Genomic DNA, 26,846 nt, shown 5'->3' with positions numbered 1-26,846 from the left:
CTGATGCAACTATAACTGTCCAAATTAAATGTTTAAATGAATGCTCGCCATAATTTGATGATAATGTTCATCAAACGCCACGCTAAATAATGGTAGAATGTCTGTCCCGCGGCGGCACGTGAAAATACGACATACGCAAACTGAAGCTAGATAATTAAAATCATCCCAGAATTAACACTTCACTCGAAAATGATTTCATGGTTACGCGTATTCCGAGTAACTTAATACGGCATCCGAGGCTGTTTGTAGCAATGATACCGACGCGACGCGACTCCCGACACAGATGACGTGCTATTCAGCGTCTGGAGAGAACTGGGGCCTTGCTTCCTCGCGCAGCGTTCTTATATATAAAGCCGCGGTGCGGATGGCTAAGGGAACGCCTGATCAAATCGGCTCTCCCGACTAGCCGCTGGACTAGTAATGCACCACTTTAGGTTACCGAATAAATCATAGCTTCTTTTGCAGATGGCCGATGAAGCTCTTAATTTAAATGTGCATTCAGCACACAGGTAAGTAATCATAATAAAATTTTGATGTGGCTAAGTTAAATATTTTAGGCGAGAGAATTAATTTAATTACACTGCACGCAGTAGACGAGCTCTGAACTGGCCCTTTGGAGATACGCTATCGCTATAGTTCTATAGTTATTCAAATGAAACTTCTCACATCCTTATGGTGATAGCGGATCTCCATTCTACTTAAATATAAACATCCTAGCCTTATTTATTAGCCTACTTAATCTATCTTGCTTCCTTAAGTTTTAAGACGAAAACCAGAAAATCATGAATTTCCACTAAAATTTTAATTTGTGAAATCCAAAGTACTGTTTTTATTAAATTATTATGAAAGAGGAATCTACATTTAAATTTTTAATTCTCTAGCTCTTTTCTGTTGCGCCAATGATTTTTACAGGAAAACGTCCAAATTCCGAAAATGGCTAAAGTTATCGAACTGATATTCAACACACATTAATTTAGTATTACTCCTGACATGCTAGAAACGTTTTAGGTTATTTGCTTGATTTTTGAAGTATTGCGCAACATTTATGACGTCAGAGCTAGTTACAGCAGACTGGCTGGCACACAATGGAAAGACTGATGTGAATGTACTATAGTGTGAGTAGGCTGCTTCCCTACAACACCTGATTTACATCCTCATAGTGGCCCTACTAGCGCCACTCTCACGCGACTGTCGTGAAATATGGATAGACCTCATCTTCCAGATATAGAAACACGCCTACCAGCCTTCGTTTATGTCGCACAACTCCTTCTTGGTGTTGCGATTCATGGTGGAGGCGTGAGTAAATGCTAGTACGATCCATAATGAATTTTCACTCTGCAGTGGAGTGTGCGCTGGTTTGGAACTTTCCGCCAGATTGAAACTGTGTGCCGGACTTCGACTCGAACATTGGACATTCCCATTTCGCGTGCAAGTACTCTACCGACTGAAGCATCCAAGCACGGCTCACGACGTACCTTCGCAGCTTTATTCCGCCTGTACCCCATTTCCCCACCTTCAGATCTTCACAGTAATTCTCCTGCATACATTGAGGGACTAGTAGTCTCGAAGAAAGAGGTTTGGAAGGTAAAAGACGTACTGACGGAAATAACGCTCTGCAGTCGCTTTATGAGGTGTGCTTGGATAGCTCAGTCGGTAAAGTCCGCGAAAGGCAAAGGTGCCAGTTTTGATCTGCCGTGATTAGTTATCATTGATGTGCGTGATTTAAAACGATACTTAGGAGAAATAAGTTACTAGTTTAGGCCGAATTATTTCACGCATTTCTCTCGACGGCCAACTGTGTTTCTTTCAGCATCTCTCTAATCTATAGCCCTATGCTTTGTTTTACGCTTATTATGCAGTAGTGCCTGTTTTTTTAGAAGAGTCCCTCCCATCATGAACTGTTCTAATGGGTACATAACTATCCAGTGTGTGGTGAACTGTTCTTTTAAACTTGATCCATAGTTCCTCTACATACTCCTCTTCTGATCTAGAAGTTTCAAGTTCCTCAACGAGATATACCACTACTGCTTTTTTATGTTTACTGATCATATAAATGTTTCTACTTGATTCTGTCGCCCTTTGGACTTGGATAATCATTTTTCCTACAATTGCCTCATAGTAACTTATACCTTACTTCCATGTGGACATGCTTAAAGAGGTCAAGTGTACCTCTTGCCATTAGATCGAACATATTTCTATCACGAGTTGGTTCCCGAACTATCTGTTTGAAGTAGTTTACAAAGAAGCATTTAATAGTCTATCACAAGATGTCTTGTCACGCCCACTGCTTACAAAGATGTAATTTTCTGTGGTGTGCGTACTGTAAGACCTTCGGTACACACACCATCAGATTAGTTGACTTGTCGCTCTAACGAAGTATGCGAGTGTCAGCAATGTCTCGTGGTCTTATCGTGGCGTGTTTATCTTCTGCCGTTAGGTCAGACGATAGAAATGCCACTTGCACGCTTAGAGTAGCAGATTGACGGTGACCAAATTTAAACAGAACTTGATTAATTTTTACGCACATATATTATAATAATAAAAATCATAGATATTACGTAACTTGATTCTGGATGCTTTTTACAATTGACAATCTGAAGTTCCTTTGGTCTTGGTACGTTAATCTTATTCTCACATATCTCTGATACTTGACAAAGTGTCTATTCATTTATCTTCATGGCTATGTACAGGAATATGGTAATCTTACTAGGCACAGACTGAAACTTGATTATAGACTGGTACAGACTAATGCAGACTGGTGCGGACTAACTCATCGGAGGTCTGTACACTCGTTATAATACCTCATGCGTTCAGGTATCACTGCGCGAGTGTGATCCGCGAGGAGAAAAGATTCTACGTTAGCAGCAATCTCATTGGCTGCGTTACATATTAATACGCGGATCGGCGGAAGCAGAATTTGGTCCGTCTCTAAGACAGCGGCATTTCGTAGTGCGGAGACGGACGAGCGCTGCGCCTGCGCTGTTGTGCTTAGCGGGGCGCGCTCTAGTGGGAAAGTTGTGTACGCGCTGACTACGCGGAACTATGTACACAACATTTTCCCAATTGACTGTTGGATGATTTAAGTCTTCACCGTTAAGTACTGTACGACTGGGGAGCTTATGTACAAGTGAACTGAAGTTTTCGGTTATATCAGGAGGTGAGTCTGGTGTTCGGTAGAAGGGTTCAGTTACAATTTCATCCTCACCCCTGGTACTCAGTCTTGCCCAAACCATGTCGCATGCAGTTTCAATTCCTGTCTCGGTGGATTTGAGTTTCTTGAGATCAGCCTATCCTTTCCCAGTACCCTTAAACTTTCTCCAAAAATCTCGCTGCTATCAACTTCAGGTTTTAACCAGCTTCCTGTTCCTAGTGTTATATGAGTTTCACTGCTTTTCACGAACGCTTCAATCTCTGCAACTTCGTTGCACATGCTTCGGCAGTTTACTGCTAGGATTTTAATACTCTATGTTTGGCATTTCCTTGGATCTTAGAATAATACTTCCAGATCTCCTCCAGCTACCGTTATCTGAACCGGAGAGCCACCTAATCTACGAAACCCTTGTGTGCTCCCCACACATAGTCAGCTACCTGGATAGCAACCTATGGTGTATAGTGCATACCTCATTCATTAAGGCGGACCCTACAATTCTCATCTCGATGGTGAAAGTCCAGGAAGTCACAGCCTCACTTGTCACAGAACCCTCGATGTCTCTGGTTCAGTCCTTCCACTCAACTCAGAGCCAGGGGGCCACGATCAGTTCTGGGGTCAATGCTGGAAACTGTTAGCTTCGTTGAAGCTCCGTCACTGGAATGATCCAAGTATGACCTCTGATCCCAGATGACGCCACTTTTTGTTCCACTGTGCGCCGCAATCTCCAGTTGGTTGCACCCCTTTCCCTCAACGCCTGCCAGAATAGCTTCTTCACCATGTTGAACGGTGGCAGGGGGGACGCATACACACCGAGTATACCTGGTATTCTTTCCTGTCCCTCAAAGTCCTTGCCCTAGGGGTGCCACTATTCGCCATAAGTTTAAACTTCTAGCGATTAATAGACCCCCCTTCCATTTTGCGTTCCTTCTCTTGACGCAGGACACAGCAGCTTTTCTTTCAGATGAAGCAAGTCCTAGTAGCCCAGTTTCACTTTGAATGGAAGACAGCACATCGAACTTGTCGGTTAGGGGGATAGGTACAACACGTCGATTCTTCCCTGATCCCTGCCTCCCACCTGCTGTTGTGCATCACTGTTAATGCACAACTACCACTGTCGGATAAACAAACCTCAGAACAGAGCAGTACTGATTGCAAGCTTGAGGGCGACGTGTAAAATAGACAGTACTACTGTCAACAGCATGCACCAAATACATGGGAAATTTAAATATTTAGGAGGGATAGTCCAACGCAGTAGGCAAGAATAGGAGGAAGTAATCAATAGTAGGGTATCAAAATTAGGCAAAAACTTTTACAATGAAAGGATAATCAGTTTTGGACTTAAGCTAAGACAGAAGTCCTCAGAGGAAAAAGTGTTTGATGCACCGGAAACTTGGGCTCTGGATGTAAAGGGGTCAGTGCACCGGTCTGGCAAACAATGCAAGGTGCTACTGACCAGTGGTCACATTTTCTGAATGGCCGACGATCGGGAATCTAAAACCGTCCGTAATTATGTAGCTCCAAAATGGATTACACAAACTTGTTTCCTGGAAAACAAGATCTGTGGCGGTAATAATTTCATGCCAAGCTGAAAACTTTTCAATAGGCACAGTACAACCTAACGTTGATTTCGTTGTGATAGTCATTGAAATTAATCAAATTTAGGTGTTATGATTTTTGTGATGAGAACGTAAGGTTTGTTGGTGACCGCTCACAGCAATTTCCCAAACCAATACGGACGAAATCTGGTTTCCTAACACTGTATGATGCCATAGCTTTAGCGGATTATTCATCGCGTATTAGTAGTAGGGGCAATTTGTAATTACCATATTTCTTTGTTGGCTGAAGCCACGCCAAAAATAAGAAAATAAATAAAGCGATGCTAGTGACCAAGTTCTGTCTTGAGATACTCCAGTGCTTCAAAATGCCTTACTTTAGACCAAGGTTTGCTACAGGAAACACGTACGCCGCTTTGACTTAGACGTATCCCCATTATACGACTGAGACAAAGAGGAGGATGTCAACCACATCTTCTTGGTCCTAATGATCGGATACTGTTCTACGAGTCAAGTGCTACAACACCTGGCCAACACTGGGTACTCTTCCGGCTACTCCGACAACTGTGGCGTTATATCTAAAAGACTTTAGAATAAGACGCCTTTCAAATTAATCTTCAGGTTAAGTGATGAAAAGTGGGTTGGCAAAGGGTAACTTCCTTTGTGTTAACTCGCCCAAACACCTAAAAGTCAAACAACCTACAGATGTCAACCGCGTCAGGTAAACGTGAGTGCAGTCAGTGAACACCTGACGGAAAGAGCATCTTGCATAAAATTTCCTTGAGGTTTTTTTTTCTTTTTGCTAGCAGATGTGTAAAATTTTGGATGCTCCATTTGCAATAGAAACGGAAATTGTCGCCCGTAAATCTCAAGTGTTCAAATCCAATCTGGAACGATCTCACGCGAGGTACTTAAGAGTCTCCTGCAGTCAAATAAATAAAAACGTAGTACATAACAAAAGGCCTTTACTTACTTCCATTGTTGGTCTCTTCGATAGGCGCCCGGATACCTCCAGAGTTGGTGATGGCTATGGGAGCCTCCGTCCATCGCTGCGAATCGGAACTGCTCTGCAGCACTGCCATCTGAAGGGAACAAAAACCAGTCATCAAGACTGCAAATGTCACATTGGGTCACAGCGGCATCCACTTTACCTCTCTTGGCGCATTGTACGAATTAACCACTAATTTGAGAGATCATGCTGAATGAAGTTTTAACAGATGTCTGTACCATTTGAACAAATTACAATACTGACGAAACAGGAAATGAATTTGGGACACCTTTCCTCCTTTGGTTCCCTCCTCAGTCTTGTTGAACGTGCATTGTTTTTCACTTAGAGCTATAATCATAAAAAATCCGGACAGGTAGTAGGAGGGTTCGCATTCCTGGGGTTCCGTACACACTTAATTATTTATATAGATAGTTCTTCTACAGGTTTTGATGAGGAAGTGTATGGGTGTCAAAATATGTGCTATAAATAACCTTCTCTTTTGACTGCATTGTTAGAACCTTAAATTCTTTGCAAAACCAAGGGACCGTAGATTTTCGTATTTGACATATATTTCGATTTGATACCTCTACCCATTTTTAAGAAAAAGGGGTCTTAACAGGCAGAGAGACGAGTGAACGACAAAATGATCCTATAATGGTTCATTTTTACTAATTAAAGTAAAGAGCACTAAAAAAAAGTAATAATCCTGGAAATAAGAGACAGTTAATACAAAAGTAAAATGGTGTTGCGTTGTTATGGCAACAGCGCAAACCACTAACACATGCAAATACTCTAACTCAGATTCGCCTACATTTTGTGTAAACAACTGATAACTGGAGACGAAAGAAACAGGTTTCCAGATGTGGTATTTCAGAAAGGTGCTCAAAATAAACGGACTGATAAGAAATGAGTCCTGCACATGATCAGTGAGGAAAGGAATTTGTGGTAAACGCAAAGTAGACGACGAAAGAGAATGATAGTACATGACGACAGAGTAACGTTGATGGTATTACAGGGCGAAAATAGTAGCAGAAGTGAGAGATTGGTATATAAACAACAAGCGACTGACGACGATGGGAATGTTATTCTGAGGTGAAAATATTAGTATAGGAGAGTAAGTGGGTAATTGGTGGCGTAGTATTGAGCGAAAAGGCCGGCTTCGTCCAATTACGTCTAAGTATCACATACCGGGCCAATTAGAACAGAAGGTTTTCGCTGTTGTTTATACTTTGTGGCAACAATTCTATATCCCAAACGATAATCCAAAAGCGACATAACACGCCTACGACACGTGTTATGTTTCTGTCATCACATTTGTCAGCCAACTGTTTGATTCACATCTATTTTCAGATTTTAAGGTGATTAGTCAAAACTAGTGCATTCAGGTTTCACTGTCATAAGCAACTTTGGTTACAAAGCAAAACGCAAAGAGTAATAATAACGCATTCCAGTGCTTACCTGCTGAGAAACGTCGAGTCATGTAGACCCAGAGACTGGAAAGACGCTAAACGATAGTTAACGTGTGAGTTAACCTTTGTGCAGGGCATGCAGACGTACAGTGCTTTTATGTCTCTAAAATCCATGTAAATATAGATTGGAAACACTGTTGTTAAGTCCTATAGTGCTCAGAGCCATTTTTTTTAGTTATTTGTCTTCAAAACAATGCGGCCCAAGACTAATTCCTCTAGGGCTGTTACGCCTATGCCAACCTTTTCATCTCAAAGTAGCACTTGGAACCTACGTGTTCAATTATCTGCAAAATATATTCCAATATCCGTCTTTAACTACAATTTTTACCCCTCTAGCGCTGTGGAAATTATTCCCTGATGTCTTAACAGATATCGTCCTGCCCATTCTTCTGGTCCTTTCCTCGACGATTGTGCGGAGAAACTCCTCATTTCTTATCGGGCCACCTAATATTCATCATTTTTTTCTGTAGCACCACATTTCAAAGGGTTCGATTCTCTTCTGTTTCGGTTTTCCCACCGTCCATGTCTCTCTGCCATAGAATGCAGTGTTCCAAACGAACATTGTCAGATATTCCTCCTTCAAACTGAGACCTACACTGCTGGCCACCGTAAATGCAACACCCTGAAGGAAGCATCCGAATCAAGTGAAATTTACACCATGGGTTTGCAGCGATGAGATATGCAACTGATTAGAATTTCAGCGCAGACGCACATCACGCGCGCCTGTGGCGCCACCTCATAGCGCCATTTAATGCTTGGCGATTTCGACGAGTGTACGTTCGGCACGTGTGTTTACCTTGTGGTTGTTTCACAAGACGATCAGTTATGCCTCGTAGACAACAGCGAACATCTTTTGATCAAGTATCCGAGTTCGACAGAGGAAGGATAGTGGCTTACCGAGATTGTGGATTATCATACAGAGAAATCGCTAGTCGTGTTGGACGAAACCAAACAACTGTAATGCGGATATGTGACCGTTGGATGCAGGAGGGTACGACGGACCGACGTGGTCGATCGCATTCACCTCGGTGCACCACTGCACGTGCTGATAGGCAAATTGTGCGCATGGCAGTGACGGATCGCTCAGTGACATCCCGAACCATAGCACAGCACATTGCGTCTGTAACGCATCATCCAGTGTCTGCGCGTACCATTCGACGCCGTTTACAGCAGAGTGGTCTGTCCGCAAGACGTCCATTGCTTCGTCTACCATTGACGCAGAACCACAGACGTCTCCGTCGCCAATGGTGTGATGACAGACGGATGTGGACGGCAGAATGGAATGACGTTGTCTTTACTGACGAGGCACGCTTCTGTCTGCAGCACCACGATGGTCGGATTCGAGTGTGGAGACACCGTGGAGAGAGGATGCTGGACAGCTGCATTATGCACCGCCACACTGGTCTTGCACCGGGTATTATGGTATGGGGTGGTATTGGATATTACTCTCGCACGCCTCTAGTACGCATTGCCGGTACTTTAAATAGCCGGCGCTACATATCCGAGGTGCTGGAGCCAGTTGTCCTTCCTTACCTTCAGGGCTCCGCCACAGTCATATTTCAACAGGATAATGCGCGACCACACGTGGCACGCATTGTCCAAAGGTTCTTCGTCAATAACCAGATTGAATTGCTTCCCTGGCCGGCTCGCTCTTCGGATCTTTCGCCGATAGAAAACATGTGGTCCATGGTTGCTAAACGAGTGACCCAGATTACGTCCCCAGCTGCCACACCAGATGATCTTTGGCAACGTGTGGAAGCTGCTTGGGCTGCTGTACCCCAGGAACACATCCAACGTCTCTTTGACTCAATGGCGAGACGTGTGGCAGCGGTGATCTCCCCACAATGGCGGCTACTCTGGCTACTGATTCAGGCAGGAACCACATATCACAGACGTCTGTAAACGTAATCATTTGATACTTGGTCAACATGTTATCTACAAAATAAATTTTGTTGTGCTACCTCTTGTCTTTCTTGGTGTTGTATTTACGGTGGCCAGCAGTTATTGTTTGATACTAGATGGCGAGGAGAGCCATTTTTGTCTTTTCTGTTTTTGATGTTCTTATTGCTCCGTCCGCCATTGGTTATTTTGCTGCCTTAACTTCGTCTACTTTGTGATCCCCAATGCTCATGTTAAGTTTCTTCCTGTTCTCATTTCTGCTCCTTATCATTACTTTCGTCTTTCGTCGACTTACTGCCAATCAATATTGTGTACTAATTAGACTGTTCATTCCATTCAAAACATCCTGTAATTCTTCTTCACGTCCGATGAGGACAGTAATCTAATAAATGAATCTATCGTCGATATCCTTTCACAAGAAATTTTAATCCCACGCTTCTTTCTTATATTTCCGTCATTCCTTCTTCGATGAGCAGATTGGACACTAGAAGCGAAAGATCTCATCCCTATTTAATGCGCCACTTCGTCTTCCACCCTTATTGTCCCCTTTTGGTTCTTGTACATACTGTATTACCCGTCTTTCCCTATAGCTTACCCTGTTTTGTCTCAGGATTTCGAACATCTTGTACCATTTCCGGGTCGACGAACCTTATGACCTTGTCCTGATTTTTCTTAGTGTTGTTTCCATTACCAACCACAAAGTCTCGACTGTCTCTCTGGTACTTTTGCCTTACCTACAGCCAAACTGATCGTCATCTAACAGATCCTCAGCTTTCTTTTCCATATTTCTATATGCATCAGATGTTGAGCTGATTGTGCGATTATCCTCGCACTTGTCGGCTCTTGCAAAATTCAGAATTGTGTGGATGATGTATTTCCGAAAGTCTGGTGGTACCTCGTCGGTCTCATACATTCTAACAGCAACACGAATAGTCATTTTGTTGTCACTTCTCTCCAATGATTTTAGAAATTCCGGTTGAATATTATCTGTCCCTACTGCGTTATTTGATCTTAAGTCCTCCAAAGCTCTTTTAAATTCTGATTCTAATACTGGATCACCTATCTCTTCCCTACCATCTCATCAGGTGAGTCCTCTTCATAGAGGCCTTCAACGTACTCTCCACCTAAGCGCTCTTCCTCTGCATTTAACGTAGAATTCCCGTTGCCCTCTTAATGTTACCACACTTGTTTTTAAATTCACCGAAAGTTATTTCGACTTTCCTATACTCTGAGTCAGTACCTCTGACAATCATATATTTTTCGATTTCTTCACATTTTTCATGCAACTATTTCGTATTAGCTTCTCTGGTCTTCCTATTTATCTCGTTCCTAAGCGACTTACATGTCTGTATTCATGAACATTTTTGTACTCTCTTCTTTTGTCGATCAGCTGATTTTTTTCTGTTCTTATCCATGGTTTCTACCCAGTTACCTTCCCTATATGTAAGTTTTTCAGTACAATTTCCCCACCGACAGATATACACTGAGGTGACAAAAGCCAATGGATAGCAACATGTACAAACACAGACAATGGTAGTACCGCGTACGTAAGGTGTAAAAGAGCAGCACATTGGCGGAGTTGTCACTTGTTCTCAGGTGATTAATATGGAAAGGTGTCCGGCATGATTATGGTCGCACGACGGGAATTAAGGCTGAACGTGGAATGGTAGATGGAGCTAAGCGCATGGGATATTTCATTTCAGGAATTCCACGATCTACTGTGTCAAGAGTGTGCCGAGAATACCACGTGTCAGTCATTACCTCTCACAACAGACGTCGCAGTGGCCGCCGGCCTTCAGTTAACGACCGGCTTTGCAGAGAACTGTCAATGCTAATAGACAATCAATACTGCGTGAAATAACCGCAGAAAACAATATGGGACGTACAACGAACGTATCCGTTATGACAGTGTGGCAAAATTTGGCGTTAATAGGCTATGGAGCTATGGCAGCAGGCGACTGACGATAGTGGCTTTGCTAACAGCTCGATGTCGCCTGCAGCACCTCTCCTGAGCTCGTAACCATATCGGTTTCACCCTAATTTCTGGGAATACGTGGCCTGGTCAGATGCACTCCGATTTCAGTTGGTAAGAGCCGATAGTCTGATTCGAGTGTGCGCAGATCCCACGTAGCCGCGAACCCAAGTTATCAAAAAGGCTCCGTGCGAGCTGGTGGTGGCTCCATAATGGTGTGGGCTGTATTTACATAGAATGGACTGGGTTCTCTGGTCCGAAGGAACGATCATTGACTGGAAATGGTTACGTTCGGCTACTTGGAGACTGTTTGCAGCCATTCGTGAACCTCGTGTTCCCAAACGACGACGGAATTTTTATGGATGACAATGCGCCATGTCACCTGGCTACGATTGTTCGCGATTGTTCACGATTGGCTTGAAGAACATTCTGGATAATCCTCAGAGTATGCTGATAAAATAGCTCCATATTTAGCAATTATATACAACCACTCGCTCACAGAAAGATCCGTACCTAAAGACTGGAAAATTACTCAAGTCACACCAATACCCAAAAAGAGAAGGAGTAATTCCCTGAATTACAGGTGTATATCACTAACGTCGATTTGCAGTAGGGTTTTGGAATATATACTGTATTCGAACATTATGAAGTACCTCGAAGAAAATGATTTACTGACAAATAGCACGGATTCAGAAAATATCGTTCTTGTGAAACACAACTAGCTCTTTATACTCATGAAGTAATAAGTGCTATCGACAGGGGATGTCAAATTGATTCCATATTTTTAGATTTCCAGAATTTTCGACAGCGTTCCTCACAAGCGTCTTCTAACCAAACTGCTTGCCTACGGAGTATCGCCTCAGTCGTGCGACTGGATTCGTTATTTCCTGTCAGAAAGGTCACAGTTCGTAGTAATAGACGGAAAGTCGTCGAGTAAAACAGAAGTAATATCCGGCGTTCCCCAAGGAAGTGTTATAGGCCCTCTATTGTTCCTGATCTATATTAACGATATAAGAGACAATCTGAGTAGCCCTATTAGATTGTTTGCAGGAGATGCTGTCATTTACCGTCTTGTAAAGTCATCAGATGATCAAAACGACTTGTAAAATGATTTAGATAAGATGTCTGTATGGTGCGAAAAGTGGAAATTGACCCTGAATAAAGAAAAGTGTGAAGTTATTCACATGAGTGCTGAAAGAAATCAGCTAAATTTTGATTACGCGATAAGTCTCACAAATCTGAGGGCTGTAAATTCAACTAAATATTTAGGGATTACAATTAGAAATAAACTAAATTGGAACGATCACATACATAATATTGTGGGTAGAGCAAATCAAAGACTGCGATTCATTGGCAGAACCATTAGAAGGTGCAACAGGTCTACTAAAGAGACTACTTACACCACGTTTGTCCGCTCTATTCTGGAGTACTGTTGTGCGGTGTGGGATCCGCATCAGGTGGGACTGACGGACGACATCAAAAAAGTACAAAGAAGGGCAGCTCGTTTTGTATTATCGCGAAATAGGGGAGATAGTGTCACAGACATGACATGTGAACTGGAGTGGCAATCATTAAAACAAAGGCGATTTTTGTTGCGACAGGATCTTCTCATGAAATTTCAATCACCAGTTTTCTCCTCCGATTGCGTAAACATTTTGTTGGCACCCACCTACATAGGGAGAACACGATAAAATAAATCAGGGCCCGCACAGAAAAACGTAAGTGCTTGTTTTCCCGCGTGCCTTTCGAGAGTGGAACGGTAGAGAGACAGCATGAAGGTGGTTCACTGAACCATCCGCCAGGCACTTTATTGTGAATAGCAGAGTAATCACGTAGATGCAGATGCAGATGAATTTTTATGGATGACAATGAGCCATGTCACCTGGCTACGATCGTTCGCGGTTGACTTCAAGAACATTCTGGATAATTCGAGCGAACTATTTGGCCACCCAGATCTCCCGACATGAATCCAATCGAACATTTAAGAGACAGAATTGAGAGGTCTGTTCTTGCACAAAATCCTGCAGTGACAACAATTTCGCAATTATGGACGGCTGTAGAGGCAACGTAGCTCAATATTTCTAAAAGTGACTTCCAACGACCTATTGAATTTATGCCACGTCGACTTGCTGCAGTACGCCGAACAAAAGGAAGTCCGACACAATATTAGGAGATATCCCACGACTTATGTCACCTCAGTGTATACCAAGTACCACATTGTACTTACCAACGCAACATCCTTCTGACAACGTGCTTTAGTCGAAATGAAATCAAGCTGTGTGTGTGTGTGTGTGGAGGGGGGGGGGGGGACGCAACTTTCCTTTTCAGTGTTGTGCTTATGTAATAAATATTGCAATATGGAGACCTGTTTTGACTTATCAGTATTTTAGTGGCACATAGCAGAAGAGAGTTCTGGAGTGGACTGTAGCCATCTAAATTCACCGTGTGTTACTGATAAAATCCACAAGCTGTATTTGTGTCATCCGCCAATAGCGCTCAGAGTTTTACTTTTTATCGACACCAAGCACAAAGTGTCCACACCAATCCTTCCGACTCTGCTGCAGCCATACCTCGTCCAGCATCGCCCCAGTGATGAAGTTGCCCATGTTGCACTCCCCTTGCTTGCACGCATTGTTCGACGTGTCGAGAAGGACTTTGGTCTCCCCCACCTTGCGGGTCTCCAGTTCCTCCAGGCCTGCTTGCCATGGGGCCAGTGCTGCAAGAATCTCTGGGTCTGAAAAAGAAGGAAGGAGTTGAAGCAGCATCGGGACCACACATGCAAGTTATATATTTCTATCGGGAGTAATACATCCGTAACTTCCTTTCACGTGAACTCTGGCTGCTACAACCGGTGGAGAACTATAGTTTACTGTAAAATATACACATCCACTACTGTGAAGCGACAAATGAAAATTTGAGCAGGGAGGCGCGCTAGGGTAGTCCCTCCAGATGTGCCAGGGTGGCATAGTGGTTGGAGCATCTGCCTATTGAGCAGGAAACACGGGTTCGAATCCCGGCCTTGGTACAAATTTTCATTTGTCGATTTAGTTTGCATACATAGATCATAGATATTTGAGACTTGAGAAGGTCTTAGGAACCGTATGGTATCATTTGATAGACATCTACATTGTGCGCTCGGCTAGAGTGCCTATGACTGATACGGGATAGACATCCGGACTTACTGCTTTTGAGAACTGCAGCACACGAAAGGAATTCTCTGAATCGTTCCAAAATCGGAAAATGTGTAGAACAGTGGAGCCATAATAATTAAGATTGTGGAGAGATATTGTGCACGTAGACCCAGCGACTTCCAGACTAGACGGGTCTATCACGGCACGCTCTCTCGGTGAAGAGCCGTTGAAGGAACTGGAAACGTGCACGTTAAGTGCCGGTATGCCTTATCGACGTCAGAGAGCACAATGTCAGAATCTGAGCGAGTCGAAAGGAATGGAATCACTGTTATTCAGGAAACGAGCGTGTCACTGTGGCTCGTATGGGACGCTCTCCTGCGACAATGATACGGGTGTGGAACTCGTGGACAGAGGAGAGTCGAATACAGCGGCGATGAGCGGGTACTGAACTACACTGTGTGATCACAGGATGGGATGACTGCCGGCTTGTCCACATGGTAGTAACTGACAGAAGAACTTTGTCCATACTGTTTTCTCGACTTTGGAGCACTGTAACGGGTGCAGACATGTCTGCATCCAACGTTCAGAGCCATGCTGAGGGATGGGCTTGTGGTACGCATGCCGTTTTTTCATCTTCCATTGACCACAACACCACCAATGCCCCGGACTGCAGTGGGCACGTCAGAGCCGTCACTGGCATGCCGAATGACAAAATGTCTTGTTTCCAGACGAATCTCGCTTCAGCTTGTTCTACGGTGATGGCCACGTAAGTGGTGAAGGCAATCGGGCAGACCGAATTATTGAACCGCACAGCAGACAAATGCCAATGGTGATGGTTTGGGTGGTCATTCGCTACAACTTGCGATATTGTCTCCTAGTGATTCAGCACAACCTGAGCAGCAATCACTACACCACGGAGGTTTTAGATGATGATGATGATGATTGGTTTGTGGGGCGCTCAACTGCGCGGTCATCAGCGCTTGTACAAAGTCCCAGTTTTTTCACAGTCCAATTTTCTTCACAGTGAATGATGAGGATGATGATGAAGTGATGAGAACAACACAAACACCCAGTCCCCTGGCGGAGGTTTTAAAAACAGAGACGCTTACCCTCCTGCAGGTAGCTCCATACGCCATATTTCAGCAGAACAATGTCCGGCCACATGTGGAGAGGAATGTGCGAAGCTTCTACGAAGAACGACGGGTACCACCGCTTCTCTGGTCTGCCCGTTTGCCTGGAATGTCATCCATCAAAAATGTCTGGGATATGGTCGGTCTGCAACGTCTGTTCTGGACCTCCTGTAACCGTTCTCAATGCTTTGTGGACGCGCCTGCAAGTCCTATGTCAGGGTGTTCTGCAGGTACTTTTACTGAAGAATATGGCGGCTTCACGCCGCACCGAATTCTCACAGCCAAAGTGCATATAAAATTCTGTATTTCATTTCACTTGCTCAGTACATTGTTAAGTCACTAACCTTTGGAATAAATTGCACAGTATTCATATGTCTCCGCATCGGTGTTCCAATTTTGTCGAGCGGTTGGTTGATGATTGATTTGGGGGAAGGGACCAAACAGCGAGGTCATCGGTTCCATCAGGATGGGGAAGTAAGTCGGCAGTGCCCTTTCATAGGAACCATTCCGGCATTTGCCTGAAGCGATTTAGGGAAATCACAGAAAACCTACATCAGGATGGTCGGATGCGGGTTTGAGCCGTCGTCCTCCCGAATGCGAGTCCAGTTTGCTAACCACTGCGCCTCCTCGCTCGAGTGTACATGTACATTTCCCTCCTAAGAATCATCAGGCGCGTTTTCCCTGTTTTTTCGACAGATATTCGCAGCTTTGTTTTTGCAATGTGTAACCGTAGTCAGCCAAACAAATATTGCTAGACATCTCTATTATATTTTAACCAATGTCGATGGCAAGCATCGATTTGTTTCCCATTACAAGGAAACTTGTTTTTAATGCGGAAGTTTACGTGCTTGTTCGATAGAGCGGTCCCAAATTAGTCTAGTGCGATGTTCGTTTGATCAATATCTATTAGCGAAGAATGACTAGTACTCCAATATCGACAGCATCTCCCTGGCCACGAAGTACCGCTGGTCAGTCGCTGCTACAGTACTGGTTATTCTTCGTATTTTACTGTCCACGTTAATACAGCGCACAAAGGATCAGATCAGCAGTATTTGTTTGGAATAATTCCAGCCACACACTAGCAAAACATCTTAGAAAATGCTCCTGACGACTCTTAAGATAGACATACAGTGAGAGTTTTTCGCTCTCAGGGAATTTTTGTGGGTAATATGTGACGTGTAAACAGTGCCGAAGTCAGCTATCCGACATTGTTAGTGTGTGGAGCAAGATCTCAGATAGTAGCACTCTGAGAGTTTAGGCCTCTCGTGTAGACAGCAACCTTCATCTGACGAGAGGGGGCTCGATGTAGCTCGAAGACCAGATAAACTATACCGGATTGTCGGGAGAGTTGAGAGTATATGGAGAGTGGTGAGCGGCCATTTTTCGTCCCAGATTTGTGCCTTACCTCATAGTTTTCTACACTACCACATCTCGGTAATTTACTTTGTCGCACTCATTAAATAAAATTAACCCACAAAACTGCGTGTTCTGAGCCTATTATACGTTGTTATGAGCCCTTATGTGTGACCGTGACACGTTTCTGAGCGAAGAAATCGCCCACTTTGCCTCCTAAACGAACTGTACGAGCAGTTAGCCTATTTCGAAAGTTCTAGGTCTAAACAATCCTACGCAGCAAATAACATATAAATATGTCACAGACATATTATATAGAATTAACAAACAAAAATTTAAAAAAATTCTCAATGAGAGACTCGATCCCGCGTTAATTTGAAAATACGAATAAAAGACTAGCACGCTACCCACGGCGCAGCATCAACACTACAATAACACGCTTTATAAGCATGTAGTAGCACTGTGGAACAGTTGAGACTACTGTCTCGATGGATACGCATGTTGGGTGAATATCAGCGACATATCGGCAAAAAGAGTAATGAAGAAAGCTACCAGGAAGTGGACTCAAGACGAAACTGTGCATTTAATTAGTACGTACAAGGAAAGGTAGGAGTTCTGAGACGTACAGTTCAAGAGCGCCCTTACAATAATTTGTAGGGGTGAGGTAGTCAAACCGGTGCTAGGGGGGGGGGGGGGGAGGTTTATGAGCTATTATTATATTTTGGAAGGCGAAAGGCGACTTGTATTGTAAGTAGTAGTAATAAAGTTCCAGTTCCAACCCTGTTAAAACCTGCATAACATGGACTTTTACATCATTTTTTGAAAGAAATCACCTCAGTGCACTATTTTTCTTCCTTTCCATGAGAGCAAGGGGTGGTACGCCCCGCCCCCTCCCCCAAATTGGCCCAGGGCATGGGCGCCCTTGGTATAGTTAATGGACTACAGGAACTGAGATGAAAAACAAAGATTGGCTACAGTTTTTGACGCATCCACAGAAGAAATTTGCCAGAATATCCACAGTTCAAGGAGCGAGGCAAAGTAGTTTTATAACTCAGATTAACTAACACACAGAAACAAGTAAAGCTACGTTTGAAACGTAGTCATTTTGGAACATGTAAAGTTGGCATTGAACTTCAAGTGATACAGTTGTATTTTGTATGACATTATATATTGATTTTATTTTTATTTTCTGTGTTGAAGAACAAACCTTATAACCTCCCCAGAAAAATTTCAAAGATAATATTTTATAGAAATGGAGCCAAGTGTAAGCTCCCCAGAGAAATTTAAGATAATATTTTAAATGAGAATAGACATAGAGCTATATGTAACCTCCCAGCAATTAAATTTAATGACAATGACAATTAAATAAAAATTAGCAATCTGACCCAAGTATAAGTTCCTCACAAAAATGAAAGTCAATTCAGTGATAATAAAATCTCAGTGACAATGAAAACGCAAATAGACCGAAATGTCGATCTTTAGGCCCTGATTAAACTCAAATTCTTACCTCAGTAAAACTGGATCTGTTCTTATTTTTCGCCATAGCTCGAAGGAAATGCATTGCAAAAATTTTGAATTTAAGGGAAACTTTTCTTTAAGGAATACCAAGGGAAATATTTCTTTCAATAAAATGTTTCTTTTGTTAAAATGCTTGGTTTGAAAACAAATTATTATTGGGGCGATTCTTGAACAAATTAGTTACAGTTAATTTACATTACATTATCAAATGTGCGCAATGCTGCTTCATTACCTTATTTAAAAATCTACCTCGTCCTGAATCTTGACCAGTGTGCCATGTCGACGCCCGCCGACTCCTCACACACAACCGCGACTATCTCTCGCGCGCTACTACCACAGACTACGTCATCTCGCATGCACTACTACTCTCGAACTCTAACTCGCAACTAAACTGCAACTAAACAGTCGCGCTACTGGGCCGCAACTGCCCTCTCGCGCTACTGCCTCGCAACCGAACTCTCGCGCGGTCAAGCGCAGACTAGGGACTCTCTGGTCAAAGATTTTATAATGCCTCGCCATCGCCGCCACACAACATACGTGTTTCAACCTTCAGGAATTTACGAATGGTTACTTAAGTCAATACAAGCAAAAATGTTCAAATAAATATACGTCCGGAAATGATCCGTTTGTCAGATACCTGCCCTATGTGGCTTTCGAACGTCTACGGATATCAAGATAAAACTGGTGTAAAGTTATATCATCGCACTTGTACTTTATCAGATATTAAAGAGAATAAACGTAGCTCATGCTAGAAATATTAGTGTCACAAACATGCTATCTTTAACACTAATGGAGTTACGCATAATAGTATCTAGACTGTTAATAATGCTTCCAATTATAAAGAGTATTTCTTCCATCTCCATGGCTGTCTTTCTCCAAAATTTCGATTTTATTGTCGATTTCCCATCACAAACTGTACAATGAAATTGTTGTATACGCCAGAATCATGCCGTCGTCTAACCCGCGCTCTTATCCAACACTAGCATGGTCGTTTGCGTTTTTTCTTTGCCACTAAAAATTTTAAAAGAGCAGGTGCAGCCCGACGCCTTTCCATCGCAACCTCTTCCTTCGCGTGCAGAACTACGACAGAAAAATCTCGTGGAGACTGATCTCTCGGCTCTCACTGACATCCTGCTGTGTGTGGACGCGTGGCAAACTCTCTGAGAGCAAAAAACTCTCACATGTATCCCAGCGCTTAGGAGGGACACTAATATATATGCTGAAGCGCCAAAGAAACTGGTATAGGCATGTGTATTCAAATACAGAGATATGTAACCAGGCAGAATAAGGCGGTGCAGTCGGCAATGCCTATGCAAGACAATAAGTGTGGCGCAGTTGTTAGATCGGTTACTGCTGCTACAATGGCAGGTTATCAAGATTTAAGGGAGTTTGAAGATGATGTTACAGTCGGCTCACTAGCGATGGAAGAGAGTATTTCCGAGGTCGCGATGAAGTGGGGATTTTCCCGTACGACCGATTCACGAGTGTACCGCGAATATCAGGAGTCCGCTAAAACATCAAATCTTCGACATCTCTGCGGCCGGAAAAAGATCCTACACGAACGGGACCAACAACGACTCAAGAGAATCGTTCAATGTGACACTAGAGCAACCCTTCCGCAAACTGCTGCAGATTTCAGTGCTGGGCCATTAACAAGTGTCAGCATGCGAACCGTTCGACGAAGCATCATCGATATGGGCTTTCGGAGCCGGAGGCCCACTCGTGTACCCTTGATGACCACACGATACAAGGCTTTACGCCTCGCCTGGGCCCGTCAACACCGACATTAACCTGTCGATGACTGGAAACATGCTGCCTGGTCGGACGAGTCTCGTTTCAAATTGTATTGAGCAGATGGACTTGTACAGGTATGGAGACAACCACATGAATCCATGGACCCTGCATGTCAGCTGGGGACTGTTCAAGCTGGTGGAGGCTCTGTAATGGCGTGTGTCGTCCGCAGTAGGCCCGATATGGGACCCCTGATACGTCTAGATACGACAGGTGACACGGTCGGCTGATCACCTGTATCCATTCATGTCCATTGTGTATTCCGAGGGAATTAGGAAATTCCAGCAGGGCAATGCGACAACCCACACGTCCAGCATTGCTACAGATTGGCTCCAGGAACTCTTTTCTGAGTTTAAACACTTCCACTGGCCACCAGACTTATGGAAAAACGTCTGCGGTTGCCTACGGAAACATAATTGTATCCAGGCGTATACATCTTCGACCGAAGCAAACCGACGCTCCAAAATTACGGTAATCGCGTGGGGAGGCATGTGTAAAGGCTCCCAGCGTAACTTCTGCAAGCGTAGTCGAAACAACAGGCACGCCAGCACAGGAAAAGTCACACTAAACTTTTCCTCCGACTGCAAGGGCCCGTTGATCATTTACTTCCTGGAACACTGCGCCACAATTAACGCACAGCGATACGTGGACACTTTGTAAAAACTAACGTCCGCTACCAAGTCTAAATCCTCGGGAACGTCGACGTTCGGCATCATGCTGTTGCGGAATAATGCCCGGCCACTTGTTGCTAAGATTGTTACTTCGCACCACTATTAAAGAGTTTCTGTCTTGGCGCATTAGCGTACTGAGCGTGGGAAACATCACTATCTCATCTGAATCGACATCTCACCAACCCAAATATGTTTATTGTGTTCTTTCTATAACCGAGCCAGTTATTCGATGGTGGCAGTGGAACTATAGCCCAGTATTCCTCTAATACCGGTGCTTTAAGTCCGCCAGGTTAAATCTCCTCCTTCTACATCCCAACGATGTCGAAGTAACAAGATGTGTTTTCTTATACCTCACATTGTTTTGAAACATTACTACGCACGTAATGGGACGTGTACGCCCCACAGAACTTCATGGGATGTAGGAAACATTGGTATATTGTATTTCAAAGCCATCTTCAAACGTTATGCTGAAAATTTGTGAGCGATATTTCATGTTTTTCATTGTCAGGAGAATAAATGTGTTTTAGTATTGATTTCTTACACTTTTTTCCATAATTTCCATCCCGATAAACCATAGGTTCACATGAAAACATGGATCCATTAAGGTTCGTGGGACACGTGTCCCACTTCACTTATTTTCAAAATCGGTCAGCTCAAAATTTTTTCGGTAGTGAAAGTGTATAACTTATCACAAAGGAAGACAGTTTTTGACGTTTAATTTTGCAATCATACCTAAAACAAATTTTAACCATGAAAGGGTTAGCTCGCTTGTCAAGTGTGTGGCGGAGGGTGCTTTTGTACCACTGCTACTCCTGCCTTTTCCTGTTGCAGTTAGAATGTTTCGCAGTAAAAACGACTGCTGGTAAACCTCAAAGTGCGCTCGAATTTCTCTACTTTTTACCTTCACAATCTTTTCGCGAGATATAAGTAGAAGGGAACGAAGTACATTGGCTGATCCAGGATGGAGAGAAACTGAAATAAACCTGAAATTTACCACATGTCTCTGTCAATTCATCTAAAAATGTTAAAGTATTTGAAAAAATTCACACACACACACACAAGAATAAAAAAGCAAAAAATAATTATTTAAATTGATTTTCTTATATAATACGTTTCTAAAACAGATTAAAAAGTATAAAATAATGTTTCTTACCCCTACACTGATTGCTTACCACATATAGGTAGTCCTGAAAATTTGTGCTCGTCAATTGATAACGGCTATGACAATATGTGGAATGGTACAACTAGGCTAGATAAGGTCGGTTGTAGGGAAGATCGACTCTGGTTCACAGAGAGAATTCTAGCAAAGCGTAGCTCATCTATAAACGAAACCAAGAATAGGACACCTGTCGACCCATTCTTGAGTACTACTCGAGTGTTTGGGATCTCACCCTGTCATATTGAAAGAAGACATCGAAACAATTCAGAGGCGTGCTCCTACGTTTGTTTCCGGCAGGTTCGATCTACAAGTGAGTGAAACAAAAATGCTGCGTGGAATCAAATAGGAATTCCTGGAGGAAAAAAGACGCTACTGAGAAAGTTCACAGAATCGGCATTTTGTACCCCGACTGCAGAACGATTTTACTGCCACCAACGAAGATTTCGCATAAGGACCGCGAAGAGAAGAGTAAGTGGATGACTAGTAGTAGAACAAGGTACCCTCCGCCACGCACCGTGTGATGGCGTGCGGAGTATGTGTGTAGATATAGACTTGCATATGGGCATACAGTTTTCCCTTGGCAATGTGCTCCAGGAATAATTATCCAGACAAGACTGTTGTACTAAATCTTCTTTCTGTCACTTCTCTCTTGCAGCCATGCAAGACCGTAAGCTCATTGCTAAACTAGCCAGATGGAGATATGGTCCTGTGATAACGAAGTCCCGTTATTTCGACAGAAATACCACTGCCACCGAAGAGCATGCTGTCTTACGCCTAGCGTACGCACTGCTAAATAAGAATGTCTTCACTCGTTTCTTAGCAGTCACGGTTCTAGGCCAGCCTAAGACTTGCCGTCTTCAGCTGGCTAGCGCACTTGTCAGTCCGACCAGCGTGCGCTCACTGCGCTCTCTCTTGACAATATTCGGAACCCGATAGGCTGCAGCCCGTGACAGGTGGTGCTGGCAGCGCTACCTATTGCGTTAAAACAGAACTGCGTAGCCATGTTGCTGGCCGTGGGCGAAGCAGTATATGGCAATTCATTAACTAGCGGAAAAATGCTGTCGGAACACTAAAAATACTGATATGTTCCTGTTTATTTAAAACAATCTGACTGAAAAGTGTCTCATTCTACCTTCCCCAAAACCTCGAAAAATTATCTCAAAAATTTTGGCAAGTAAATATATCGCGCTTTTTTAAACGTGCAGCTCACCTCAAAATCCCACAAGCTCCCCTAACTGTAACTCAAGTCACACCATAGTCGATCGCTGTACGTAACTCAAATCGGTCCACTCCTTTCTTACTTTCTCATTCAGCCCAACTCATTACCATTATCTCTTTGTGTCCCTCTGCTATTGTTTCTTTGTCACAACCACAGTCCCCTTCGTTCCGTCCTACTACAATGGCCTCCTCTCACTTTCGCTGCCTCTATCTTGCTCTTTCTTACTGCTAATATCTCATTTCTTCCTTCTTACTGCTGCTTCTCTTCTCACTGTCGCTGTCTCTCTCTTGCTGTCTCTTACTGCTAATATCCTATTCCTTTCTTCCTACTGATGCTGTCTTTTCCTACTGCCGCTTTATTCCTGCACCCCAACCCCCTGGCACTGTCTCCTTCACTTTTTTTCTAGCACTGTTCTGCCACTGTCATCTGTTTCCATTGCCACTGTGTCCCACTCTTTCTCTCACTCTGGCATTGTCAACTGCACTCTTTCTATTACACAACCACTGTCTACTATCTTCCTTTATTTATTACTTTTCAATCTCTTTGTCACCATTTTCTCTTGGCATAAACAAACGCGAAATTTTGAAGGTGCTGAAGAAGATTGACTGGAAAGTGGGGTACCAGCTGTCTCATTCTGTCTTTTAAATAAACACGAACATGTTCGCATTCTTTGAGCTGAGATGTGATTATATGTCCTCTGGCCCCCTTCTTTCCTTTGTTGTAACATAACATCTAACTCAAATGAAAAGGAACGTATTGGTCAGTAAAATTTACATGGTTTACTTATGTGAAATTGAAATAACATGAAACTAATTTTACAGCTCAGACTGATTTTATGTACAAAAAGCTTTGCACGTTCTTCAGTACTACAAAGTGAGATTTCCAGCTAATGGAGATACTGTACAGCATATTTACCCGTTCTACGTCACTTTATAATCCGCGTTTCCGCCTCACACCGGATTTTACGCGTGCAAGTAGGGTAACTTTGACCCTCTATATCTCGCAAACGGATAAACATAATATGAAAATTTTCAAGGTTGTTCGAGATCGCAATCTTAGAAATACAGTGAAAAAAATTAAGCAATTTGCTGTGCACAGCTGTCTCGGAACCCGCGGCTGTTTTTTGGTCCGCTGGTGACGGCGCAACTATAGCAAATAAAAGAGGAAGTGAGGGTTTTTCTGAGGAGCCGGCCATGAGCTAATCGTGCCTCCGCAAGTCTCAACAAGCCCCCCTTAGACCATATCAAATGCAAAAAGAACCGACCGACTTGCTCCATTGTCTCAAGCTCTTGGAAGTATGTAACATACATACTTTGACCCTATATTTTAGTATAGTGACACTAAGATGATCCCCCGTAAAATCCCATTTTTACGAGCGGCGTTTTCGTACATACTGGTAATCTTGCTGTCGCATGCATACTGATACTGTACTTATTTTCTTTATTAATACAAGCAGCAATCATTAGCTTACAAATTCTGAATTTTAATTACTTGTTTGTGGTAGCGATTGGTGAAACCTTTGCTGTTATGACATGCTACAAGAGTCATATCATTTACTCGAACATTCGTTACAAAGTAGAGCAAATTTCATTCACGTATTCTTGGGATTTTATATCAGTGAATTTTTGTGTATTGTGAAGACACCTCTAACACATTTCTGGTGGAGCTATGTAGCTTTGAAACCCGTCTGCTAACAAATTTCATAAAAATTGCAGCTGCTTTGGTGGATTTCCTTCCTTCCACAATATACTATTATTCAGTGTATTTAAACTGTATCTAGCTACATTTTTCACTATCATGTTGGATTGTTGTAGTGCTCTTACCAAATTAACAAAATATATTCAGGCAGTATTTCGGAATAGATCAAACGAAAGTTCAAATCATTTCTATATTAACTAATATTTATGTGTAACCAACCACTGCACCAACCACTGCTTTACCGACTAATGAATCTGTCTGATCATTCGACTTCATGGTGCCTCAAATGCTGACTCCAAAGTCCGCAGTGAGTAACTACCCTTGACTGTTAGTCATTAATCTTCAGCTCTAAGACCAATAAATTTTTGCGTTTTATGAAATGGACAGCAGTAAATTTCCGTACGTGTTCTACATCTACATCCATACTCCGCTAGCCACCTAACGGTGTGTGGCGGAGGGTACTTTGAGTACCTCTATCGGTTCTCCCTTCTATTCCAGTCTCGTATTGTTCGTGGAAAGAAAGATTGTCGGTATGCCTCTGTGTGGGCTCTGATCTCTCTGATTTTATCCTCATGGTCTCTTCGCGAGATATAAGTAGGAGGGAACAATATACTGCTTGACTCCTCGGTAAAGGTATGTTCTCGAAACTTCGACAAAAGCCCGTACCGAGCTACTGAGCGTCTCTCCTGCAGAGTCTTCCACTGGAGTTTGTCGTCGCCGTAACGGTTTCGCGATTGCTAAGTGATCCTGTAACGAAGCGCGCTGCTCTCCATTGGATCTTCTCTATCTCTTCTATCAACCCTATCTAGTACGGATCCCACACCGGCGAGCAGTATTCAAGAAGTGGGCGAACAAGTGTACTGTAACCTACTTCGTTTGTTTTCGGACTGCATTTCCTTAGGAATCTTCCAATGAGTCTCAGGCTGGCATCTGCTTTACCGACGATCAACTTTATATGATCATTCCATTTTAAATCACTCCTAATGCCTACTCCCAGATAATTTATGAAATTAACTGCTTCTAGTTGCTGACCTGCTATATTGTAGCTAAATGATAAGGATCTTTCTTTCTATGTATTCGCAGCACATTGCACTTGTCTACATTGAGATTCAATTGCCGTTCCCTGCACCATGCGTCAATTCGTTACAGATCCTCCTGCATTTCAGTACAATTTTACACTGTTACATCCTCTCGATATACTACAGCATCATCCGCAAAAAGCCTCAGTGAACTTCTGATGTTACCCACGAGGTCATTTATGTGAATAGTAACTGTCCTACGACACTCCCCTGCGGCACACTTGAAATCACTCTTACTTTGGAAGACTTCTCTCCATTGAGAATGACATGCTGCGCTCTGTTATCTAGGAACTCTTCAATCCAATCACACGATTGGTCTGATAGTCCATATGCTCTTACTTTGTTCATTAAACGACTGGGGAACTGTATCGAACGCCTTGCGGAAGTCAAGAAACACGGCATCTACCTGGGAGCCCGTGTCTATGGCCAAGTGAGTCTCGTGGACGAATAGCGCGAGCTGGGTTTCACACGATCGTCTTTTTCGAAACCCATGCTGATTCCTACAGAGTAGATTTCTAGTCTCCAGAAAAGTCATTATACTCGAACATAATACGTGTTCCAAATTTCTACAACTGATCGACGTTAGAAACATAGGTCTGTAGTTCCGCACATCTGTTCGACGTCCCTTCTTGAAAAGGGGGATGACCTGTGCCCTTTTCGAATCGTTTGGAACGCTACGCTCTTCTAGAGACCTACGGTACACCGCTGCAAGAAGGGGGGCAAGTTCCTTCGCATACTCTGTGTAAAATCGAACTGGTATCCCATCAGGTACAGCGGCCTTTCCTCTTTTGAGCGATTTTGTTTTTCTATCCCTCCGTCATCTATCTACAATTTTGTCATCTGTGCGACAATCTAGAGAAGGAACTACAGTGTAGTCTTCCTCTGCGAAACAGCTTTGGAAAAAGACATTTAGTATTTCGGTCTTTAGTCTGTCATCCTCTGTTTCAGTACCATTTTGGTCACAGAGTGTCTGGACATTTTGTTTTTATCCACCTACCGCTTTGACATAAGACCAAAATTTCTTAGGATTTTCTGCCAAGTCAGTACAAAGAACTTTATTTTCGA

At 43.2% G+C, this 26,846-nt stretch overlaps 1 protein-coding gene across 1 annotated transcript in view; it reads right to left on the bottom strand.

Moving 5' to 3' along the window:
- LOC126235961 (apyrase-like) overlaps positions 1-26,846 on the bottom strand; it is a 174,276-nt gene that overhangs the window by 19,384 nt on the left and 128,046 nt on the right. The window contains exons 5-6 of the mRNA XM_049944933.1: positions 13,603-13,766; positions 5,678-5,786 (exon numbers count right to left, since the gene is read on the bottom strand). Of these exons, the coding sequence (XP_049800890.1) occupies positions 5,678-5,786; positions 13,603-13,766 (273 nt within the window). The remainder of the gene's footprint in view (positions 1-5,677; positions 5,787-13,602; positions 13,767-26,846) is intronic.

This window comes from Schistocerca nitens, chromosome 2 (assembly GCF_023898315.1).
Source record: "Schistocerca nitens isolate TAMUIC-IGC-003100 chromosome 2, iqSchNite1.1, whole genome shotgun sequence".
Classification (NCBI taxonomy): Eukaryota; Metazoa; Arthropoda; class Insecta; order Orthoptera; family Acrididae; genus Schistocerca; species Schistocerca nitens.
The sequence above is the reverse complement of the archived record's forward strand: the minus strand, read 5'-3'. Positions and strand labels throughout refer to the sequence as shown.